The sequence below is a fragment of the Barbus barbus genome (assembly GCF_936440315.1).
Source record: "Barbus barbus genome assembly, chromosome: 7".
Classification (NCBI taxonomy): Eukaryota; Metazoa; Chordata; class Actinopteri; order Cypriniformes; family Cyprinidae; genus Barbus; species Barbus barbus.
In genome coordinates, this window is record NC_136735.1 from 1,652,501 (window position 1) to 1,672,086 (window position 19,586).

Genomic DNA, 19,586 nt, shown 5'->3' on the forward strand with positions numbered 1-19,586 from the left:
CTGTAAATCTATATTAAATTATTATTGGATCTCCTTCAATACTTACAGAATTTTTACTTATTAAAATGATTTCTTTTCTGTATTTTAAAATATATTTTTTTATATTAACATTTTAATGACAGTATATTTCTTGAACAAAAAATTATTATTTTATTTTTCCAAATAAGCAGAAAATAGTACAAACTTAGCTAAAGTGCTTGTTTTGAACAAGTATTAACTTAGACATTATTTTGAAAAACATTATTTTAGCTGAAGTATTTGTATCAATACCATGTGTGGGGTAAAAGCCCCGTCTTGCCACATACATTTATAAGATTTTTAAACAAAATAAACAACTTACACATTATAGACATTATAGAAGTGAATATCTAATTTTTTTTCTTAAGGTGGGCCTTTAGCCCCGTTGTACTCTAATAATAAAATAACAAAACATGACAAAATTACTTCTTATAAAAAGAAATAAATTAAATAGTTTTTCAACAAATTAAATAAATGATTTTTATATTTATAAAAAATATAAATATAAAAAAAATATATATAAATACCACAAAATTTGTGTGTGTTTGTGTGCATGTGTGTGTGTGTGCATGTTATGCATGTATGTCAGTGTGTGTGTGTGTGTGTGTGTGTGTGTGTGTGTGTTACTCACTGTAAGGGACACACTCATACTGGATCTCCAGGTATTTGTAAGTGCCTGGACAGGGATCAGGAAACACGTCTGCCCCGGCGACAACCACACACTGGGTCCTGTTATTACACCTGAAACACACACACATGATCATCAGTCTCGCACTGCTCAACAGCCAGACAGAGGAGTCGCCAAAGACGTCAATAACAGGGAGAGAACGTCTGAGAGATGCTTCAGACTGAGATCATGTGAATCATCCCTCATCAGCTCAACTCAATGAAGGAGACCCACTCATCTCTCTCTCTCTGTGGAAATTGATAGAGTGAAGCCGCATTGATTTGTTCTTCTAGGAAACAGCAGCAGCTCAAACACTGGGGAGACACGCTGACGCCAAAACACTCAAACACACACATAATCTCATCCACACACACATAGCACATACTTACAGCGCCTTTATGTAAAGCTAACCATAACGACCAACACATTAGAAACATTACTTACTTTAAAGAAAAATCATTTTGTGAAAGGAGAACATCTTCACATTACTCCAAAGACACGTATCAGATTTAACTCGCTTTTTGCAGATAATTTTGTCACAAATTACATAAGTACACTGTAAACCATTAAATCAACTAAATATTTTCCAGTTAATGGGACCTTTTGAGTCCACTATGAAATTATATAAAAACCCATTTTAGACCTACAGTATTCCTCCAAATCAAACACACACACACACACACACACATATGGATTCAGTAATAGTAGATCTATTTATCTAATTTATTGTGCTACTAATTGAAAATTTGCCAAAAAATAAATATGTGGTTGCCTTGATGAATTCATCAGCTGAATGAGTCGTTTTTAATTTAGTGAACAAATCAATTCAAACTGGCAAAAAACAAACTAGTGTTACTCTTAATGTTCTGATGAGACAAGTTGATGGGTCCTTATCGTAGACTGACGTAGCTGATTGGTTCATGTTGCATACGCAGCCAATGAGCTTACTGCTTTACATTTAAACGGCTGGTTAGCATTCGCTTGAGCATTTTGCAGCGCACGTTCATAGTTCCTTTGCAACCCTCCACCTTCCCCAGCTCCACCTGTATAGATTTGATGTTAATTGGCATATGTAAGGGCAGTAGCAAGGTCCTGTACAAGCTTGCAGCAGCTACAGCAATGACCAGCAGCAGCAGAGCAGATCTATTCCGCCAAGACCAAATACATTAACATTGTCATATCCATCACCATGCTAAAAGAGTTTCCATGATAGAACTGCAGTTATGAATAGATGAGAGAATCTAAATGTGAGTTGATTTGTACCTGTGTGACATGATCTTGAACGCGTCCGGCTGGTAGCACTGCACGTTCTCCATCTGGAAGGGGTCGGCGTCGCAGATCTTGTCGTCGGTGCGGCCATAGTTGGCCGTCTCGATCATGATGACATCACTTCCTGGGCAGCGCAGCTCGATGGGGTATCCCTCACACGCCAGCTCTCTCCTCATCAGACCAAAGGGCATCGCCGCTCGACTCAGACCTGAAGATCACAGACACACAGATCGCATCACTTCCTCAGCACACAGGTCACACAATCACAGCTTCTGTCTGCGGCTCCTCTATCTATCTATCTATCTATCTATCTATCTATCTATCTATCTATCTATCTATCTATCTATCTATCTATCTATCTATCTATCTATCTATCTATCTATCAAGGGTTCTTTCAGCCAATAGAATGGCTCTGAGGATTGAGGGGGTGGAGACTAGACCAGGTGTTTTAGAATGTAAAACTCACCTTGTTCGGAGGGAGCGATGTTGCTAAGCAACACAGGACTCATCCACAGTATCCAGAGTGACAGCGCCATGGTAAGGACAGAGGAACGGACAAGGTGAAAGGGGCGGGACAGTCTCCTGTAACGTCAGCTGAACCTGCAGAGAGACAGACGGCCGACCCCATTCAGTCTGATGACATTACAGAGTAACGCTCAGCTCTGAAGATCCACTTGAGAGGAGAGTACAGCTTCAGCACTGGCTTACTCTAAGGTCACAACAAACAGACAGCCGAACTCAAATACTCAACACTAAAACTCCAGTAATGCTATTTTCCAGTCTGTCTGAAACAAAATGACTTTAATTACAATTAGCATATGTTTTGTGTTATTTTACATGTGTTTTTTGTTGAAAAATACATTGAAATAACTCCCCATCTGCTATATCTCAGCTGATTGGTTCATGTTAGTAAATAAGATTTGCGTCAAGTTCATCAGAATCTCTTATTTTCATATCATTCAAATCATATGTAGTTCATCATTTACATTCACACGAGAGAATAATGCGTTTTAATTGCAGTGAAGAAGGTCAGCGCTTACACTAATACGATCGCTGTTTATTGACGTATCTATTGATCATCAGGCTGCAATACTGTCATAGCGGGAGCTGCTCTCCAGCCGATGCAGACGCGAATGATCACAGCGTCAGATGAAAGAGCAACTGAGCGGCTCGATACTGCGTTTCCATGTGAGGTTTGAGCTCAAACCCACAGCCTCAGTCAAATAAAATACATTTACACTATCAAATAAATTTATGGGTGGATATATCTGGAAAATATAATCCTGAGATCACAATAAAATATAGTTTATAGTATCCATGGATCTTGTTTATTTGCTGCCAAACAAATCAAACACAACGTTTAAGTACCTTTTTAGTTAAAAGGAATAGTTCACCCAAAATTAATGGGTGCCGTCAGAATGAGTCCAAACAGCTGATAAAAACATCACAATAATCCACACCACTCCAGGTCATCAGTTAACATCTGGAGAAGACAAAAGATGAAACTAATCCAGCATTAAGACGTTTTTAACTCAAATATGAGTCCATAATCTATATTAACTCTTCCTTCAGTGAAAAAGTGTTCTGGTGTGAATCAGGAGAGAAATCTGCACAGATCAAGCAGCTTTTACAAGACAAAACAGCTCTTAACAAATATGTGGCTGGATTTTGATGTGAGAGACGACAGGAGATGCACTTTTTCACTGGAGGAAGCGCTATTATGGACTCATATTTTAGTTAAAAGCATCCTAATGATGGATTTGTTTCAGCTTTTGTCTTCTCCAGATGTTAACTGATGGACTGGAGTGGTGTGGATTATTGTGATGTTTTTATCAGCTGTTTGGACTCTCATTCTGACGGCACCCATTCACTGCAGAGCATCCATTGCTGAGACATTCCTCCAAATCTGATGAAGAAACAAACTCATCCTAATCTTATATATAACACAATAAGCAAATAAGTATATATAAGCAGAGCTAAACACAGTCTGGTATCTGACTGAGTGATCAGCAGTTCACTGAATCAGTCCAGTGTGAGCGTGAATATTACGACTGTGTGCGAGTGCGCTGGAAAAATCATTTTTTAAGGATCAGTAATTCAGGATCCCTTCAGACTGACTCGTCGCACACACATTGATTGGTCGGCAGCCGTCTCTCGACGTACAGTCGCCATGGCAACGCAGCGATAAGGGCTGCGGCGGTGGCGGAGAAGACTCGCATCTCTCGCTCATTTGTGTTTCTCTCTCTGTTCTGTGCATCCAGGCTGGTTTTTCCTGCTATGATCTATGTCTCATTTCTTTTTCACAGTTACCAGTGCTGTGAAACCCCTGCGGGCTCCATCTCTATTGATGGTGCTACAAAAATACTCCCGATCCCAGGAGACGGAATCAGACGATTTATCACCAGCGTTTCCCCAGGCGCAGTGACTCGCACCAGGACCAATGCTAAAATCCAGCCTCAGGCTACAGCGCGGCCTAGCAGAAAAACACTCCAATCACTGATGGAAATATAACAGATGTTATTAATGCTGGATTGTGATTGGTCAATCACTGCATTCTGTGATCATACTTTATGCCACACTTGATCACTGGATTTCCTCCATCGCTGCGCTAGTTTCATGTGTCTCATAACACTCCAGATTCTCTTTCTTCTCACATAATAAAAATCATTCAGGCTCATATCAATATTATATGTCCATTCTTATTTATTAATTCAGTAAGCAGCCATATAATAAGTGGCTCTGCTTCACATTAGACTCCTGATCGATGATTGGTTAAATCAGTTGATCTAGTCCAGTGGTTCCCAACCACAGTCCTGGAGGCGCCCCAACACTGCATGTTTTCCATGTCCCTTTAATCAAACACACCTGATTCAGATCATCAGCTCGTATAGAGACTGCAAGACCTGAAATGGGTGGGGGGCTCTATATATATATATATATATATATAAATACAAACCTAAAAATGGTGTAAGCAGTAACACTGGACTCATAATCATATCACTCATAAATAATCACTGGATAAATACATTAAATATAATATCTGGAATAACACACACACACACACACACACACAAGGTTACTCATCTATCTAAATGAAGCAATTTCATAGACTTCCAGTGTTTTTATATACAGCTAGTTCTAAATACTATAACCCAACCCAAACACTAACAGAAAACTTTCTGCATTTTATTTTTATACTGTTTTTACAAATGAGGGCACCCTCAAAAGGAGGTTTTGTCAGATTAGCTCACATCTGTTACAAATCTGTCCCTTAAATATGGTTAAGTAGCTACAAACACACACACGTTCATATTGACTGATTCTAACCAAATGAAGAGGACACACATTTAGATCCCCACTGCCTTATGGAAATCAGAAATATGATACCGACTAAATAAAGCTGGCTACACACACACACACACACACACAGCCCTGTACGATTGATCAGTCCAGACACAAGAGCCACACTTCAGACGCCATCAACACCCTCGAACACAGAGTTAGTCTCTGTCACTGAATGAACTGAAGCGGCCAAAACACGGGCCGACAGCTGAAGATCAACCAATCATCAGACTGTGTGCTGAAGCACAGAATTACAGTATATAAACAATAACTAGCCTTCTTCACATGCTTTATGGTCTTTATGGATAAAAATATGATGTAGGATTGACTTCATAATTCTTTTCACTCAGAAACTGCTAGTAAATTTCACAAATAATTACAAAGAAATGGCAAGTAACATTCAATCGAACATTACATTTTTGAGGCACGAAGACAGAAATTGTATTTTCTTGTCAAACGTACTCAGTGTGAGGTCACGGGTATTAATCACATGACATACTTCACTGACACCTGTGACACATGAGAAAGTGTGAACATTTTAATGAACGTCTTGATGTCAGGCAACTCCATCTGTCTGTCCATCAGAGCTCATGAGTCACTGTTTCTCCTGCATCTGTCTCGCTGTGTCCCTTATGATCTCACACTCACACACACACACACACACACACACACACACTGGATCCCTAATGGCTCAGAGACTTACGCAAATAACACCTTCTACTTTAGTACCGGCAAAAACACTGGAGACTGACACACCCACCCACACACACGCAAACACACACAAAAGAGAAAAACACATTATTAATTATTAAAAACAATTATTATTAAAATTAGTGGTCACTAATATGGGTCATTCAGTGTTATTTTAGTATCATTGAGGTACTATTGTAGCTTTTCTTGTTTATTATTATTATTATTTTGTAATTTAGTTAAAGTTTTGTATTTTTGTAATTTTTATTAGTTATTCTTAATGTTTAGGTTTATAGGTTCTATATAGCCCCCCCCCCCCCCCCCCCCCCTTTAGTCATGTCTACATGCAGTTAAACTAAATGAAAACTAAAAATTTTAAAGTGTTTAAATTTGATATATTTTATCCAACATTTATTTTATTTCAAGTAACTACCATATTTCTATTTGGTTTTATTTTTAGTTAAAGGGTTACTCCACCCCACATGCTGCTTGCGTCCAGCGGATATTCTCTGGCGCTACAGTGACACAGATGAGACAAATTGTTGAATAAAGTCGTAATTTTTATTTTCTTTGCGTACAAAAAATATTCTTGTCACTTCATAACAGTCAGATTGAACCACTGATGGCAGATGGAGTATTTCCGATGATGTCTTTCATACTTTTCTGGAGTAACCCTTTAACCCTGGTGCAGTTTAATATATTCACTAAATTTATCATGCATTTACCACACAATAAAATTGTATACACTTCATAAATAATGACAAATTTCATTTGAGTTAATCAATGTACGTTCAACATAGAAAAACAAAGCATATCTTCTCTGTTCAGGGTCTATCCTCAAGCAGAAAACAAACTCAATTAAGGTTTAATCACTATCAGTAAAAATGGAAGATTATTGTGTTTAAACAGTATATGTATCTTTGAAAATATTCATGAGACACAACTGTTATTCTATGAGTATTAAAGATGAATTTGCCTCCAGGTGTAATAAAATGTCAGTCTAATTAAAGTCCGACTGTGCTGCACTTTCATGGACAACCGAAGCGGTTGATGAAAGCGTGTTGTGAGATAAACGTGGACCACATCCAGCCAAATACTCCCGTCCTCGTCTGTCAGTGCGCACACATTCAGTGTTGTGATCAAAACCTGCGTTTGTGGAGCGCTGAGAATCAAACACAACAGAGCAGAGCTTCATCTGGAGAGCTTCCCGAAGCATCAGTGTGTGTGTGTGTAATAATCAGTCTAGAGAGTAATTGCTATAATTCACCCTCACACCGAGAAAACTCCTCTGTTCTGCATTCTGCCTCTGTGTTAGAGACATAAACAAACACACCACTCTCATCAGCGCTGCACACAACACTCACTCACACCAGATCAGAAAAACACTACAGTCCGTCTGAAAGTCAACGTGAAGCTACAGTCGCAAGCTGTTTAACTTCCGTGAAGTGACGCCTTTTCAAGAGCAACAGCTTATTGGATGAGAATTGATTTTCCTTGATTCCGGAATTGATTGACTGGTGATAAGTAAAAGGGACTGATGAAGTCAAATAAAAAGAAAAGATAAAATATTTAGATTTTCTCACATGCACACTTTACCAAAAATACATCACAGTCATTTTGCTAATGAAGCCGAAAGGCAGCATTAAAGTTTAATGGTAGACTATATATCTGGTCATATTTAGATTACCAGACAGTCTGTGACTGATAAACAAAATCTACTGCTAGCATGCAAATATATATAATAAATGTTTTAAAAATCATTCAGTTTAAAAGATTTGATGTGCATTTACGTCTGAAATCATGAAATTGTGTTACATCATGTCTAGGCTAAGCATATTATGAAGTGCCTCTTAATTGTAAAATGCTTCGTACTAAAGACTTTTGCTAAAGACAGCAGTTCTGTAGACGAAACTAATCTCTATCTAAATATGAGTATTAACATATCTTTAAAATCAACAATCTGGACCAGATAGTGAAGCAAATGCATAAAGTGTTCAACACTCAAGATAGATTAAAAAAACAATACAAATACTGATTATTAAAGCAAAATAAACACCGACAGATGGATCGGGTCTAGCATATAGTCAGAGGTAAAGAGGTTTATTTTTAATAATGACTGGCTGATTTATTTATATCACAGCTACTTACCAAATAAATAAATCCACCAACATAAGGCTTTCGCTATAGACGACTTGAGACATAAGCATTGACTCACAGAAAACAACTGTAACGCTGCAAACAAGTTATTCTAACAAAGACCCATTTATGTCGACCACTATTGGCAACAGATTACATAATTATTCTCCTATTTCAACTCTTCACTCTGTTTTAATTTGATTGTGTAACTCAAGACTAAATTACTTTCCAGATTGGCTGAGTGAGATTTAAGACATTTAACAGACCGTCTAAGAAAACAGACCAAATTATGAGCGCTTAAGAGATCAAACACACATTTAAACCAATGCTGAGTTTCTGCCCCTCAACCAATACCAAACCCTGCAAAATAATGGCTGCTCTCAAACAGGTTTCCCAAACATTAATGCTCTGAAAGTGACCCAAACACTAACGCTTCTGCGCAGCAGAACGACAGCGAATCTCGTTGAAATCAGCTTATAGATGGCGTCTGATACTGCACACTACACTGGGGCAAGAGAAAGTATTTTTAACAACAGGAACACCAAAACTGCTGAGATGGCAAAGCAAGAAGGATACACAAATAATGCCTATTTATCTAACGCTATAAATACAAGCACAGACGTATAGGATAAATGAATGACCACCAGCTCAGGGGTCAACTGGTCTGTGCCTATGTATTTATCTATTTATGACTAAACGTCTGAGTTTATTCTGCAGCTGCACGAACCTCTTCATCACAGGCTGAACCTATAGATATTCTGTGATCCCAATAAGCCAACAACAGAAATAGCATACAAGATTATTTTCTGCTCTTCATCCACTTGCTCTGACCAGTAACCAGTGTTTTTGCATGTCTTTGCATTTGAGTCTTTGCTCGCTCAACCATCCGTGAGTCTTCACAAGATCATTACATGCTCCTTTATAAACACACGCTCTCTTCTCCATATATCTGCCTGTAAAACACAGTAACACATGCACGTTCACTTAACTATGGCCACCGAGCACAAAAGAGAACTTGCATTGTTTTTAAATCATCTAAAAATAAGTATTAACATTTTTCACCAAGCGATGATATCCCCTGATGTCCTGGTTTTGTTAGACTCAGCTCACTTCTGTAGACAAATGTATCCTCAAAATGTGGGTAAGTGACTCCGAACACACACTTATCTCTCTGAAGGGGACATGCAGTACCATAGACTTACTAATAGACAAAATACTAGAAACCCTAAAAGAAAACATTCACCATGTTTGGAATAAAACATGAAAACATTACTGTTTTATTTATGAATCATGCTCCCAAAAAGGGCAGACACAGGGGGTGTTTTTCCAGATTCAGCTCACTTAAAGCTTATCCAAATGCAATAGCTGGGACTCATGCATGGCTGAGGAGAAAGATACGGCGTGTGTGGGAGATGGAGGAGATGTTGGGTGGGGAGAGATGGAGGTCTGTCAGAATGCATCAGCAGTCATTGGCGCCAGCACATTTACACACCACTCACGCGCCGCAGCGTTCAGCTCGCCTTTGGCCTGTAACTCAATTTACATCCAATGAAAAATTACCACGATGTGTGTGTGTGTGTGTGTGTGTGTGTGTGTGTGTGTATGTGTGATATATAGGCCTAGGTCTGTGCAAGCAGAATGTGCGCTTATGTGTGTGTGCGTACAGTGATATGTGCATGCACAATGATGTGTATATTCTATATGTGTATGTGTGTGTCCTCAAATGCAAGCTAAAATAACATTTGTAAGTTAAATATGGGGGGCATTCGGTTCTATAAACATAGTGTGCATTCAGAATAATTGGGCCATTTGGTCATCTCAAGTGTCCCAATTTACCTAAATTCACAATATTCTGTAAAATTCTAAAATATTAGTGGAAAACCAATAGAACTGTGTTCTATGTGCTCATTTAGCGTGTATGAATGAAACAATTGTTGTATGGACAGTGTGATATTAAAATTGAACTGAACACACACTGCTCTTTCTTTCTTTCGTTCATTCATTCATTCTTACCTTCTAGTGGTCCTGTATCCACCCTACATCCTCTCCTCTCTCCTCTCCTCCCCGATTCACTCGTTTCTCCTCTTCTCCTCCCGTGTCGCCAGAATGCATCAAGATTAAAATTTAATCAGCTGCCATCTTTCCAGACGATAAAAGGGCCAAAAACATGATATTCAAAAGCGGAATAATCCACCCTCCAGTCACAAACACGCAGGAGGAATAATAAACACGGCCAGTGATATTAATCCAATATGACCCTGTCGATAAGACAAATTAACACACAACATTAAGAGCATCCATGAGTGAAGATGAGAATCGTTTTGGTTTATTAGTCATTATGAGCACAAGCGAAAATCTTCGACTCGACGTCGCGCGGCTCCGATTAATAATCGCGCAGATTTCGAGGCATTTACGCGATGAACTGTTGATCGTCAAGGGTATTGAGCTGAGGGTGATCCTCTTCTGGCAGACTGCTGATTTTCATCGAAAACTAAACACTGAAATAGCTAGAATATTAATAATAAGGAACTGAGCTGAGGTAAATATATAAATATATATCATGTGTCGTAAAAAAATCCCGTCTGGAGCCGCTCCCCGTCCACGAGGGTGATCCTTGTCTGACTGACAGTCGATTTTCATTGAAACCAAAAAATAATCATATTAACAATCAGGAAAGCTCGAGTTCAGGCGAAAAGAAATGCGTCTTTTGCTGCTCCCCGTCCAACAGCGATGTAAAAACGCGCTAGATCCGTAATAAATGACGCCGAGAATCAACAACATCCGCGACATTTAGCGCAGAAACCCATCGAGGATGTCCGTGACTAAACGCACGGCCTGCGCCGAGCGATGACCGAAGAATACACCACAAATATATATACACGACGATTAAAAACACTGGCTGGCATTTAAGAATAAAAAGGCTGCGTTCACATCTACAGTCACCATGTGCACGACAGAAAAGAAGAGAAATGTCCTCGTCGAAACGGTGTAATATGAAAGCGGGGATGTTGTGGTGTCAGTAAAGGACAGATGCAGGAGATCCCAGCAGATATCAACAGATCAATGGAAGATGCGGCGGTCACGGATTCTGCTGCTGCTGCATACAATAGAGACACCGCTGTCTCGCTGCTTCGGTCAAATAATTACACAAAACTAATGATTTACTCTGTTATAGAGGCGCGTCGGGTCCTGACGCTACTCCCGTTTGTGCTGCGCTGGATGCGGCAGGCGCGAGCGGCAGAACCTTGACGCGGACGCTTTGATAGAGAGAACACTAACGCCCTGCTTCATTCCCCCTCTCTCTCTCTCTCTCTCTCTCTCTGTGCACATATATATATATATATATATATATATATACTTAGAACACACGACCTTTTGACTTTATGAATAGTGATAGCTTAATTTTTTATTTAAATGGTGTTATCTATAATGAAGGTGACACCAGTGACAATTTTCATGAAAAATGCATTTTACAAACTGTTTGCTGCAAGATATCAAACCAAACTATTTGTATTATATATATTTTTTTAATTCCCTAACAATAAATAGTCATACCAGTGACGTAAACTAAAAGCTTCATATGAAATCATGAGATAAATGAGAACATTTCTGATAACTGAAAAGAAACAGTGGACTTTTTTCATAGATGTTTAGAAAATAGGAAGTCGTGTGATTTTTATTTCATAATAACATAACTCCAGGGGACCACTGTTTTCATTATATCTCTTATCATATTTATTCAGCAGTTTGTTTCATTATGCCATGTATAGCATATATCTGAAAGTTATGAATACATCAAATGGTAGAAAAAACAGTTTTTGACCTCAAAATAAAGCACTTATATAAAAAATATAAGTGCTTTTTATATAAAATATATATATTTTATATATTTTATATAAAAAATATAAAAAATTGTAACCCTAAAGTGTTTTTCAAGTGTAATATTTCTGTAAAGGCTATAGGGACAGAAAAATGGACATTTACATAGAATGACCCATACACACACACACACACACACACACACATATATATATATATACAAACACACACAGTCAGATAGAGGGATGAAACTCTAAAAGTGCTGTTCTTTTTTTTTGGTAAAACATGTATGTGTTGAAACGGCTAATAATAAAATGTGACATTCTGTAGTTTTGTCTCATATTCATCTTTTATTCATATTTGCAAATGTCTGGACTCCACAGCCAACAGAGAAATGTAGTCTTTACTGATCCAATACTTTTGGAGGACACTGTGTATATATATAAGTTTTGCATTGATAATCTTTTCATTGATGTATGGTTTGTTAGGATAGGACAATATTTGGCTGAGATACAACTATTTGAAAATCTGGATTTTGAGGGTTCAAAAAGTCAAAATATTGAGAAAATCTCCTTTAAAGTTGTTCAAATGAAGTTCTTAGCAATGCATATTACTAACCAAATATTAGGTTTTGATATATTCACTATTTACAGTAAAGTTTTTATATATTTACAGGAAATTTACAAAATCATGGAACATGATCTTTACTTAATATCCTGAATCATTATTATCAATGATTTTTGGCATAAAATAAAAATCAATAATTTTGACTCATTCAATGTATTGTTGGCTATTGCTACAAATATATCCGTGCTACTTAAGATTTTGTGCTGCAGGGTCTCTCTCTCTCTCTCTCTCTCTCTCTCTCTCACACACACACACACACACACACACTCATAATCATATATCAAATCAAAAGAGAATTCTGTGTTTTTGTCTATTTTGACAGTCATAAACATTCTGTGGGGAATTAATTATTTGTTCTTTTTAAATATGCAAAATACACAATATTGAACATTAATAACGTGAAATAATATTTTTATACTTTTGACATAACTTGATTATATGGTGCATAATAATAATAAAAAAATTCTGCATATTTCTACATTCTGCAAATATTCAGATATTTACCTCTTACTTTGTCTTGACATATCATCAGGTCTCATGCTTCAACTCTTCATCGGCTTCTCTGTTGTCTTCTTGGTTTACACGTCGTTTACAGACAAATCTGCTTGGAGCAAAACTGTGGGAAAGTCAAAATAAATAAATAAATATATAATAATAATAATATAACTAATAACTGAAATGGATTGTTTCCCCTTCTAGATCATCATAGTTTTAAAAATGTGATAGGCTACATAACATTATTGTAATGAATTTCACAAGGGGGCAAGGGTAAAAACAACAAAATAGTTACATTAACAACATTTGATAAGTACAAACAAAATAAACACTCAATGAAAGTGTGTATACGTCTATATCAGTGTCTTCAGAGGTAGTCAAGGTTAGGAGGACTAGTGTCACTTCCTCAGTAATCCATCGTTTATCATTTGCGTAAGGAGGGTTGCATTGCTTTCATGCAAATCTCTCTAAAATTCCTCCAGGGCCTCAGGGGTCAACTGGAAGATTGGGTTTTTGCATGTTGACGAACATTTGCATACGGCCTCGTCCACTTAAATAGAATATGTGTATCAATATAGATCCACCACAGAGCAAACAGGCAAATGAAAATACAAACTTACACAAGTATTTGTGATGTCATTTCTCTTGCGGGTAACTTCTCATCAACTGCAGAAACCTCTCAAGTCGTAGTTTGTGAATAACCAAAGTCTTATGGGTTGGGAATGAAGGTGAATAAATGATGACATTTTGGGTGAACTATCTGTTTAAGTTATAAGATGAATTGTTGGAAGTTTCTTGCTGCTATGGAACACATGAAGTTATTATGCTAAACAAACAAAAGCATATAGTTAATATGTTTGATTATATGACCCTTCTACAGTTATTATATTGGCATATCTCAGGTTCAATCTCTCTTTCTGTTTTCTTTCTGTCTCTTCCGCATGTGGCCGCTCTCACAAGAGGCTCTCTCATTGTCTCTTGATTTCTCAGTAATATTAATGCTTCCTTTCTCTCTGCTGGTACTGTCTGTGACCAGTTAAGAAAAACCATATGTCCCAGCTAAACTGAAGGTTTGATTTATTTTTTGACACATTACGTTTTGGCCTAATTAAATAGTTCATATAAATAATTTTATTACTCTCTGATTGCTATCCAAATCTCCAGCTGCTATCCAAATTATTCCAGCTGCCTTGGTAACAAAAAATGACCCACTTTTAGGCAAGCATCTGCTAAACTGCATTCCTCCTTGCTGCTGCCACAGGTGTTTCTCACTGATGTGATGCCACACATTCACCTCTAGATGGAGTCATTCTCGGCCCTATTGTCAGGTCTGTCTGCAGTTAACTGTAATGAACTAGTGATTGTAATTATTCAAGCCTTTCGAAGATTTTAACAGTGCTTCCTCTGACTTCTAACAGTAAAGAGCAAAACAGATTTTGCTGCGATTAATGGCATACACTGAAACTTCACTAGCTTTCCTGCTGCCCTTAGGAAAATTAACCATGGTTTTACAAAATAAATAAATAAATCCACTAAAAGGGTGCCCAGATTTTGTAGCATAGCAGGTTGTAATGACAAATGCTAAACCATAACAGAATATAGTCAAAGTACTTTTACTTATTTATTTTTAAAGAATGATTTAGCTACTGGGTTGACAACACAAGATTCACAGTTCAAAATTTAGTCCTACGAGCACGCCCAGCACTTCACATTTTCTGTCTTCCTCATCTGTCACACCTGATTCAACTCATCAGCTCATTAGTGGAGACTGCAAGCCTGGATATAGGATACATTCAGATATTGATGTTTTTTATTTTTTTCATGCACTGAGACTAGCAGCTTTGGACTGTGAATACAGGCTGTACATGCCTATAAAATACATGGACATACTGATTTGAGTAGTTATTTCATTGCTTCTCCTAAATTCGGGGGTACGGTGTTCACCCCAGGGGCGAAAAAGCGGCCCAAAAATGCCATTGACTTAACATTGCGACAAACTTTGACGAGTCATAGCTCAGAGCGAGGATTTCACAGAAACTTGTGATTTGCCACATTTGAAGAGGCTGGCAGGCTCTGTAATACCTCACAATGGGGTAAACGTTGCACCCCTGGGGCACAAGAGCCCCCCAAAGTTGCCCCATCTGGTGGAATGACCTGCCCAACTCGATCCCAGAAGCCGAATCCTTACCCATCTTCAAGAAACGGCTAAAAATTCATCTGTTCCATCTTTACTTGACCCTCTAACTCTAGCACTCTCTATTCTAATTTTATTTTATCTACATCTTTTTATTAAAAATAAATAAATAAAAATGAATAATAATAATATTTATCTGTACTGCGTTAGGCTAACTGAGACTTGTAATAGCACTTGTACGTTGTCGCTCTCTTGTTGGTTTTGATTGCTTCTTATGTCCTCATTTGTAAGTCGCTTTGGATAAAAGCGTCTGCTAAATGACTAAATAAAAATAAAAAATAAATTGTTTAAGCTAAGAAGAAAAAAAAAGTAATTTTCACTGTACAAAACTGATGCAAAGTCTCAAACAACAATATTATTCATTGTCTTTTAATTCAATGGTATACACTCACAACATTACAAGAAAATCATATATAAAGGAATAGTTCTGTCAGGACCACTATCGTCAAAGATGATTGACAATCAACATATATCTGGATTGGCGGTATAGTTCTGTTCTGGGCAGCCTAGCATGGATGAGAGCAGGGAGAGCAGCGATAACCCCCCAGGGTAAACAGAACAGAACCAACAAAAGTATTGCAGATTTGTTAAAGGTCAGTAATTTATGTACACATTTTTGAATTTGTCTGATTCAAAAGAGAAACAGAAGGCTGGATCCTGACTGACAGAGGAGGAGCTGGGGATGGAGGAGGGTAATTAGCTATTGAGCAATGTGAAAACTGCTAATAATACTGACGGCCTTATATATGGATGCTTAGGTAGGTGTCGTATTCCTAGGCAGATGGGGATCAGCTGAGAGTCAGCTGATGTGAGCTTGACTAACGTGGCCTGCCAGAACTAATGCTACGCTCGATTTCACCCAGAAATTCTGTCATTACTCTCCCTCATGTTCTGACTTGGTAAGAATGCACCTTTATATCTTACAATTGAGACTTCATTTTGTAATTGCCACTAATCTTATCTTTCTCTTATAGGTGTATCTAAATTAATGTCTCTTGCACTTGATTGATTTAAATATTGTTTGTATTTTTGTATTTTCAAATTACAAATAACTTGTATTTTAATAAAATACATTTCTCACACCAGTATTTTTGTATTTTCATTAAATACATTTAATGAGCTTTTATTTGTAATTTGTACCTAAATACTTCTTGATGTAATTGTACCCATCTCTGAATGTTGTTTTTCAGCCTCTTTTCTATCCAAAACAAACAAACAAAAAAATGTATTTAGTTAGTTTTTGCTTAAAACAAGCAAAAATATCTGCCAATGGGGCAAGAAAAATAATCGTTTAGAATTAAGATTATTTTTCTTACCCCATTGGCAGATATGTTTGCTTGTTTCAAGCAAAAACTAACAAAATATTTTTCTCAGAAACAAGACATAATATCTTGCCATTTTACTTGTCAAGTAAATGCATCCTGATTCAATAATTTTATTTTTATACTAGAAAACAAGACAAAAATAGTAAGGTTGTTTTTTTTAGACAAGCTTTTGCTCATATATATATTTTTTAAATATGTATTTACACTGAAACAGTGTTTTATATATAAGCGTGTTCACATTCATCACACATATGCCTGTATGAACACCTCAAGATCATCTTCATAAATGAAGAACTCAACAACACTTCAAAATGCAATCATGCACACATACTTGTATATGTGGTTCATGTGGCATAATGCTTTTTCTATTGTACAAGCTATTTTCTTACCCATACTTAAATACATGCTGTATTTTCATCAAGAAACCCAACAAGCATCTTAAACACATGCATTCAATGCAATAATATTCTTAATGAACCTGCTCATTCTTAAAAATAACCATTATTAAACAAAACATAGTCTATTTCCATTTCCCTCACGGAGAAGATCAATCATTAGTCACACTGCATGTGCACCTTCTATGGGACTTTGATTTGAGGAACAATAGTAATAAATAAACTTATCATGTACCAAACTGTATTGTGTGGTTCTTTACATCATTCACATCACGTGTAGAGACTGTATTTGTGTGCAACTTAGAACTAGCTTGTCCTCATTCACCAATCCGTCATTATCATGCTTGTTTGTTATAAAAAGTTGCACTCTCAAGAGTGAAAAACCAATCCAAACTGTGACCACAGAACTGTGATGCAAACTGAATGATTACATGATGTAATCAACTGTAAATGACAGAATAACAGATTATTTGTACATCAAGATAAAGTGCATTTTTAAAACAGTGAAGGCTTATGTCTGCAATATATAGCTCTATGATATGAATAATACAAGTCATGTGTTTATTAAACAGATCAAGGGATAAATCTCACATATAACAGTAGTTAGAACTGATTGATAACATGTACGTACTGAATGTTTAGCGGTGTGTGTGTGTGTGTGTGTAGTATGCAGAAAAATGGGGAGAAGTGGCTTGCTTCAAGCAAGGGATTTATATGGCAATTGATGTCAGTGATTAGTGTAAATAACTCTCTCTAGAGGTGCACGAAATAACCATACTCTCAGTTGAGTTGTGATGTTGGCTTCTGTTTCCATGTGAACATGTTACACACAATGAACACAGACATATGATGTAAATAAAAACTCTACTTTTTATTTAGGAAAGTCAAATAAGAAGTGAGCCAGCAAATAAACACACTACCACCTTTCTGAAGAAGAGCTTCATTTTGATTGGCTGCATGATTATTTAGTCAGTTTCAGTAACAGTTCCTGTGGTAAGATTTAATGGAATAATTTCTTCTTTCACAAAGGTTTTTTCTTTCAGTCAGAAAAGCGTCAAAATGGTTTGTCAGTCTTCACTCACAAATTACACGACCTGAACATGGCACTGTAAAATGATCATTAAAAATACATTGTAAAGGCCAGTGTCACATATTGAAATGAATAGTATGCTGATATCACATACAGAACAGAAATATTTGTTGAAACATTTATCATTTATAGATTCACCTGCTGTTAAAGTTAACATTCAGTATGTTAGCAAATTCTTTTAAAGAGGGGCAGTGGATTTGACCTCATTCTAAGATCAGATTCTTCACAGCTCTAATTTTGCGTGCTTACTTTATCACCTTGTGGAAGCACAATTTCAGAGGTTAGACAGGCCACAACAATAAACAAATATGCTACAAACTAACTTTAGATAAATATTCTTACAAACAACAAATGTTCCTAAATGCACCCTCCCAACAGAAAAAAAATGGTCAGACACAAATGCATTGTTAAACGTAAAGTAGTCATATATTGTATAACTTAAGTTTAAAGGTTATATTAAAAAGCTTACTCTACAACAGTGGTTCTCTACTCCAGTCCTGAGGAACCACTGCTCTGCACATTTTGTATGCCTCTCTTATCTGACACACTCAGTTCAGTTAATGGAGCTTTATCCTAATGAAATGATGATCTGAATCATGTGTTTTAATTAAGGAAGACATCAAAATGTCAAATGTGCAGAGTGTTCAGTTTTTTATTTTATTTATTTATTTATTTTTGAGAGAGACCACTGTGGGGAAACACTTCTACGCAAACAGTGAATCTGCAATAACAGGTTAAGGAGACAAAAATGTGTCACAGTAAAATAGAAATCTTACTTCTGTGTAGTCTATGTGTCTGAAGAGAATTAAAACAAACATACAAACAACCAAACAAACCCATTACATATACACACAAAACAAAACAATTAGTAGAGCATGTGTTTACTTTTAAAGATTAAGTGAAGACACTTTTCCACTTTATGTGTGTGTGTGTGTGTCTGTCTCTATTGTTAAATCTGACAAGAGTGACACATATGAGCCATAAACCCCAATTCCAGCATAGAGGGGTTCAGTGAATGTGGTGTTGAATGTGTGTAAGTGTGTGAGCGTGTTTTTACAGATGCTGTAGAAGGACAGAGTGCCGGCCGGCACATCCACATACACTCCTACTCTATTAGAGCCGCATGAAGGGACTGATGCATCAGTGCTCTTATTGTGCCAGACATTAAATCTTTTATCAGAACACTCCACACTCCAGGATTTGTCATTGTATCCAAACCAGCAGTCGCTCCCTCCTTTCCAGTTGACTTCTTTATATGTCACTGCTACATAACTCCAGCCGCTCCATTCAGCCTCCCAGTAACAGCGTCCAGTCAGACTGTCTCGACACAGAACCTGCTCACAGTCATTACATCTCTCTGGATGATCAGGATACAGCTGCAGCACTTCTTCACGTGTCGCCTTTTTGTTGTTCTCAGACAGAATGAGATGATGGTTTACAGTGTTTGGATCCAGTGTGAGATCACAGGCATCTGAACACAAGAATAGGGATGAGAAATGTGTCAAAAATGGTTCAAAAC

At 37.1% G+C, this 19,586-nt stretch overlaps 3 protein-coding genes across 3 annotated transcripts in view; all 3 read right to left on the bottom strand.

The window, feature by feature from the left end:
* The window catches only part of LOC306872870 (adhesion G protein-coupled receptor L1-like), a 41,911-nt gene extending 31,715 nt beyond the window's left edge, over positions 1 to 10,196 (bottom strand). The window contains exons 1-4 of the mRNA XM_079421756.1: positions 10,136 to 10,196; positions 2,421 to 2,554; positions 1,949 to 2,162; positions 650 to 759 (exon numbers count right to left, since the gene is read on the bottom strand). Of these exons, the coding sequence (XP_079277882.1) occupies positions 650 to 759; positions 1,949 to 2,162; positions 2,421 to 2,490 (394 nt within the window). The 5' untranslated portion in view covers positions 2,491 to 2,554; positions 10,136 to 10,196. The remainder of the gene's footprint in view (positions 1 to 649; positions 760 to 1,948; positions 2,163 to 2,420; positions 2,555 to 10,135) is intronic.
* The window catches only part of LOC306872949 (uncharacterized protein), an 819,728-nt gene that overhangs the window by 377,176 nt on the left and 422,966 nt on the right, over positions 1 to 19,586 (bottom strand). The gene's annotated exons all lie outside the window — the stretch shown is intronic.
* The window catches only part of LOC306872257 (uncharacterized protein), a gene marked incomplete at both ends in the record, with an annotated part of 36,664 nt that continues 21,321 nt past the window's right edge, over positions 4,244 to 19,586 (bottom strand). Inside the window, 2 exon segments of the mRNA XM_079420754.1 lie at positions 4,244 to 4,427; positions 19,028 to 19,586. Coding sequence (XP_079276880.1) covers positions 4,244 to 4,427; positions 19,028 to 19,586 — 743 coding nt within the window.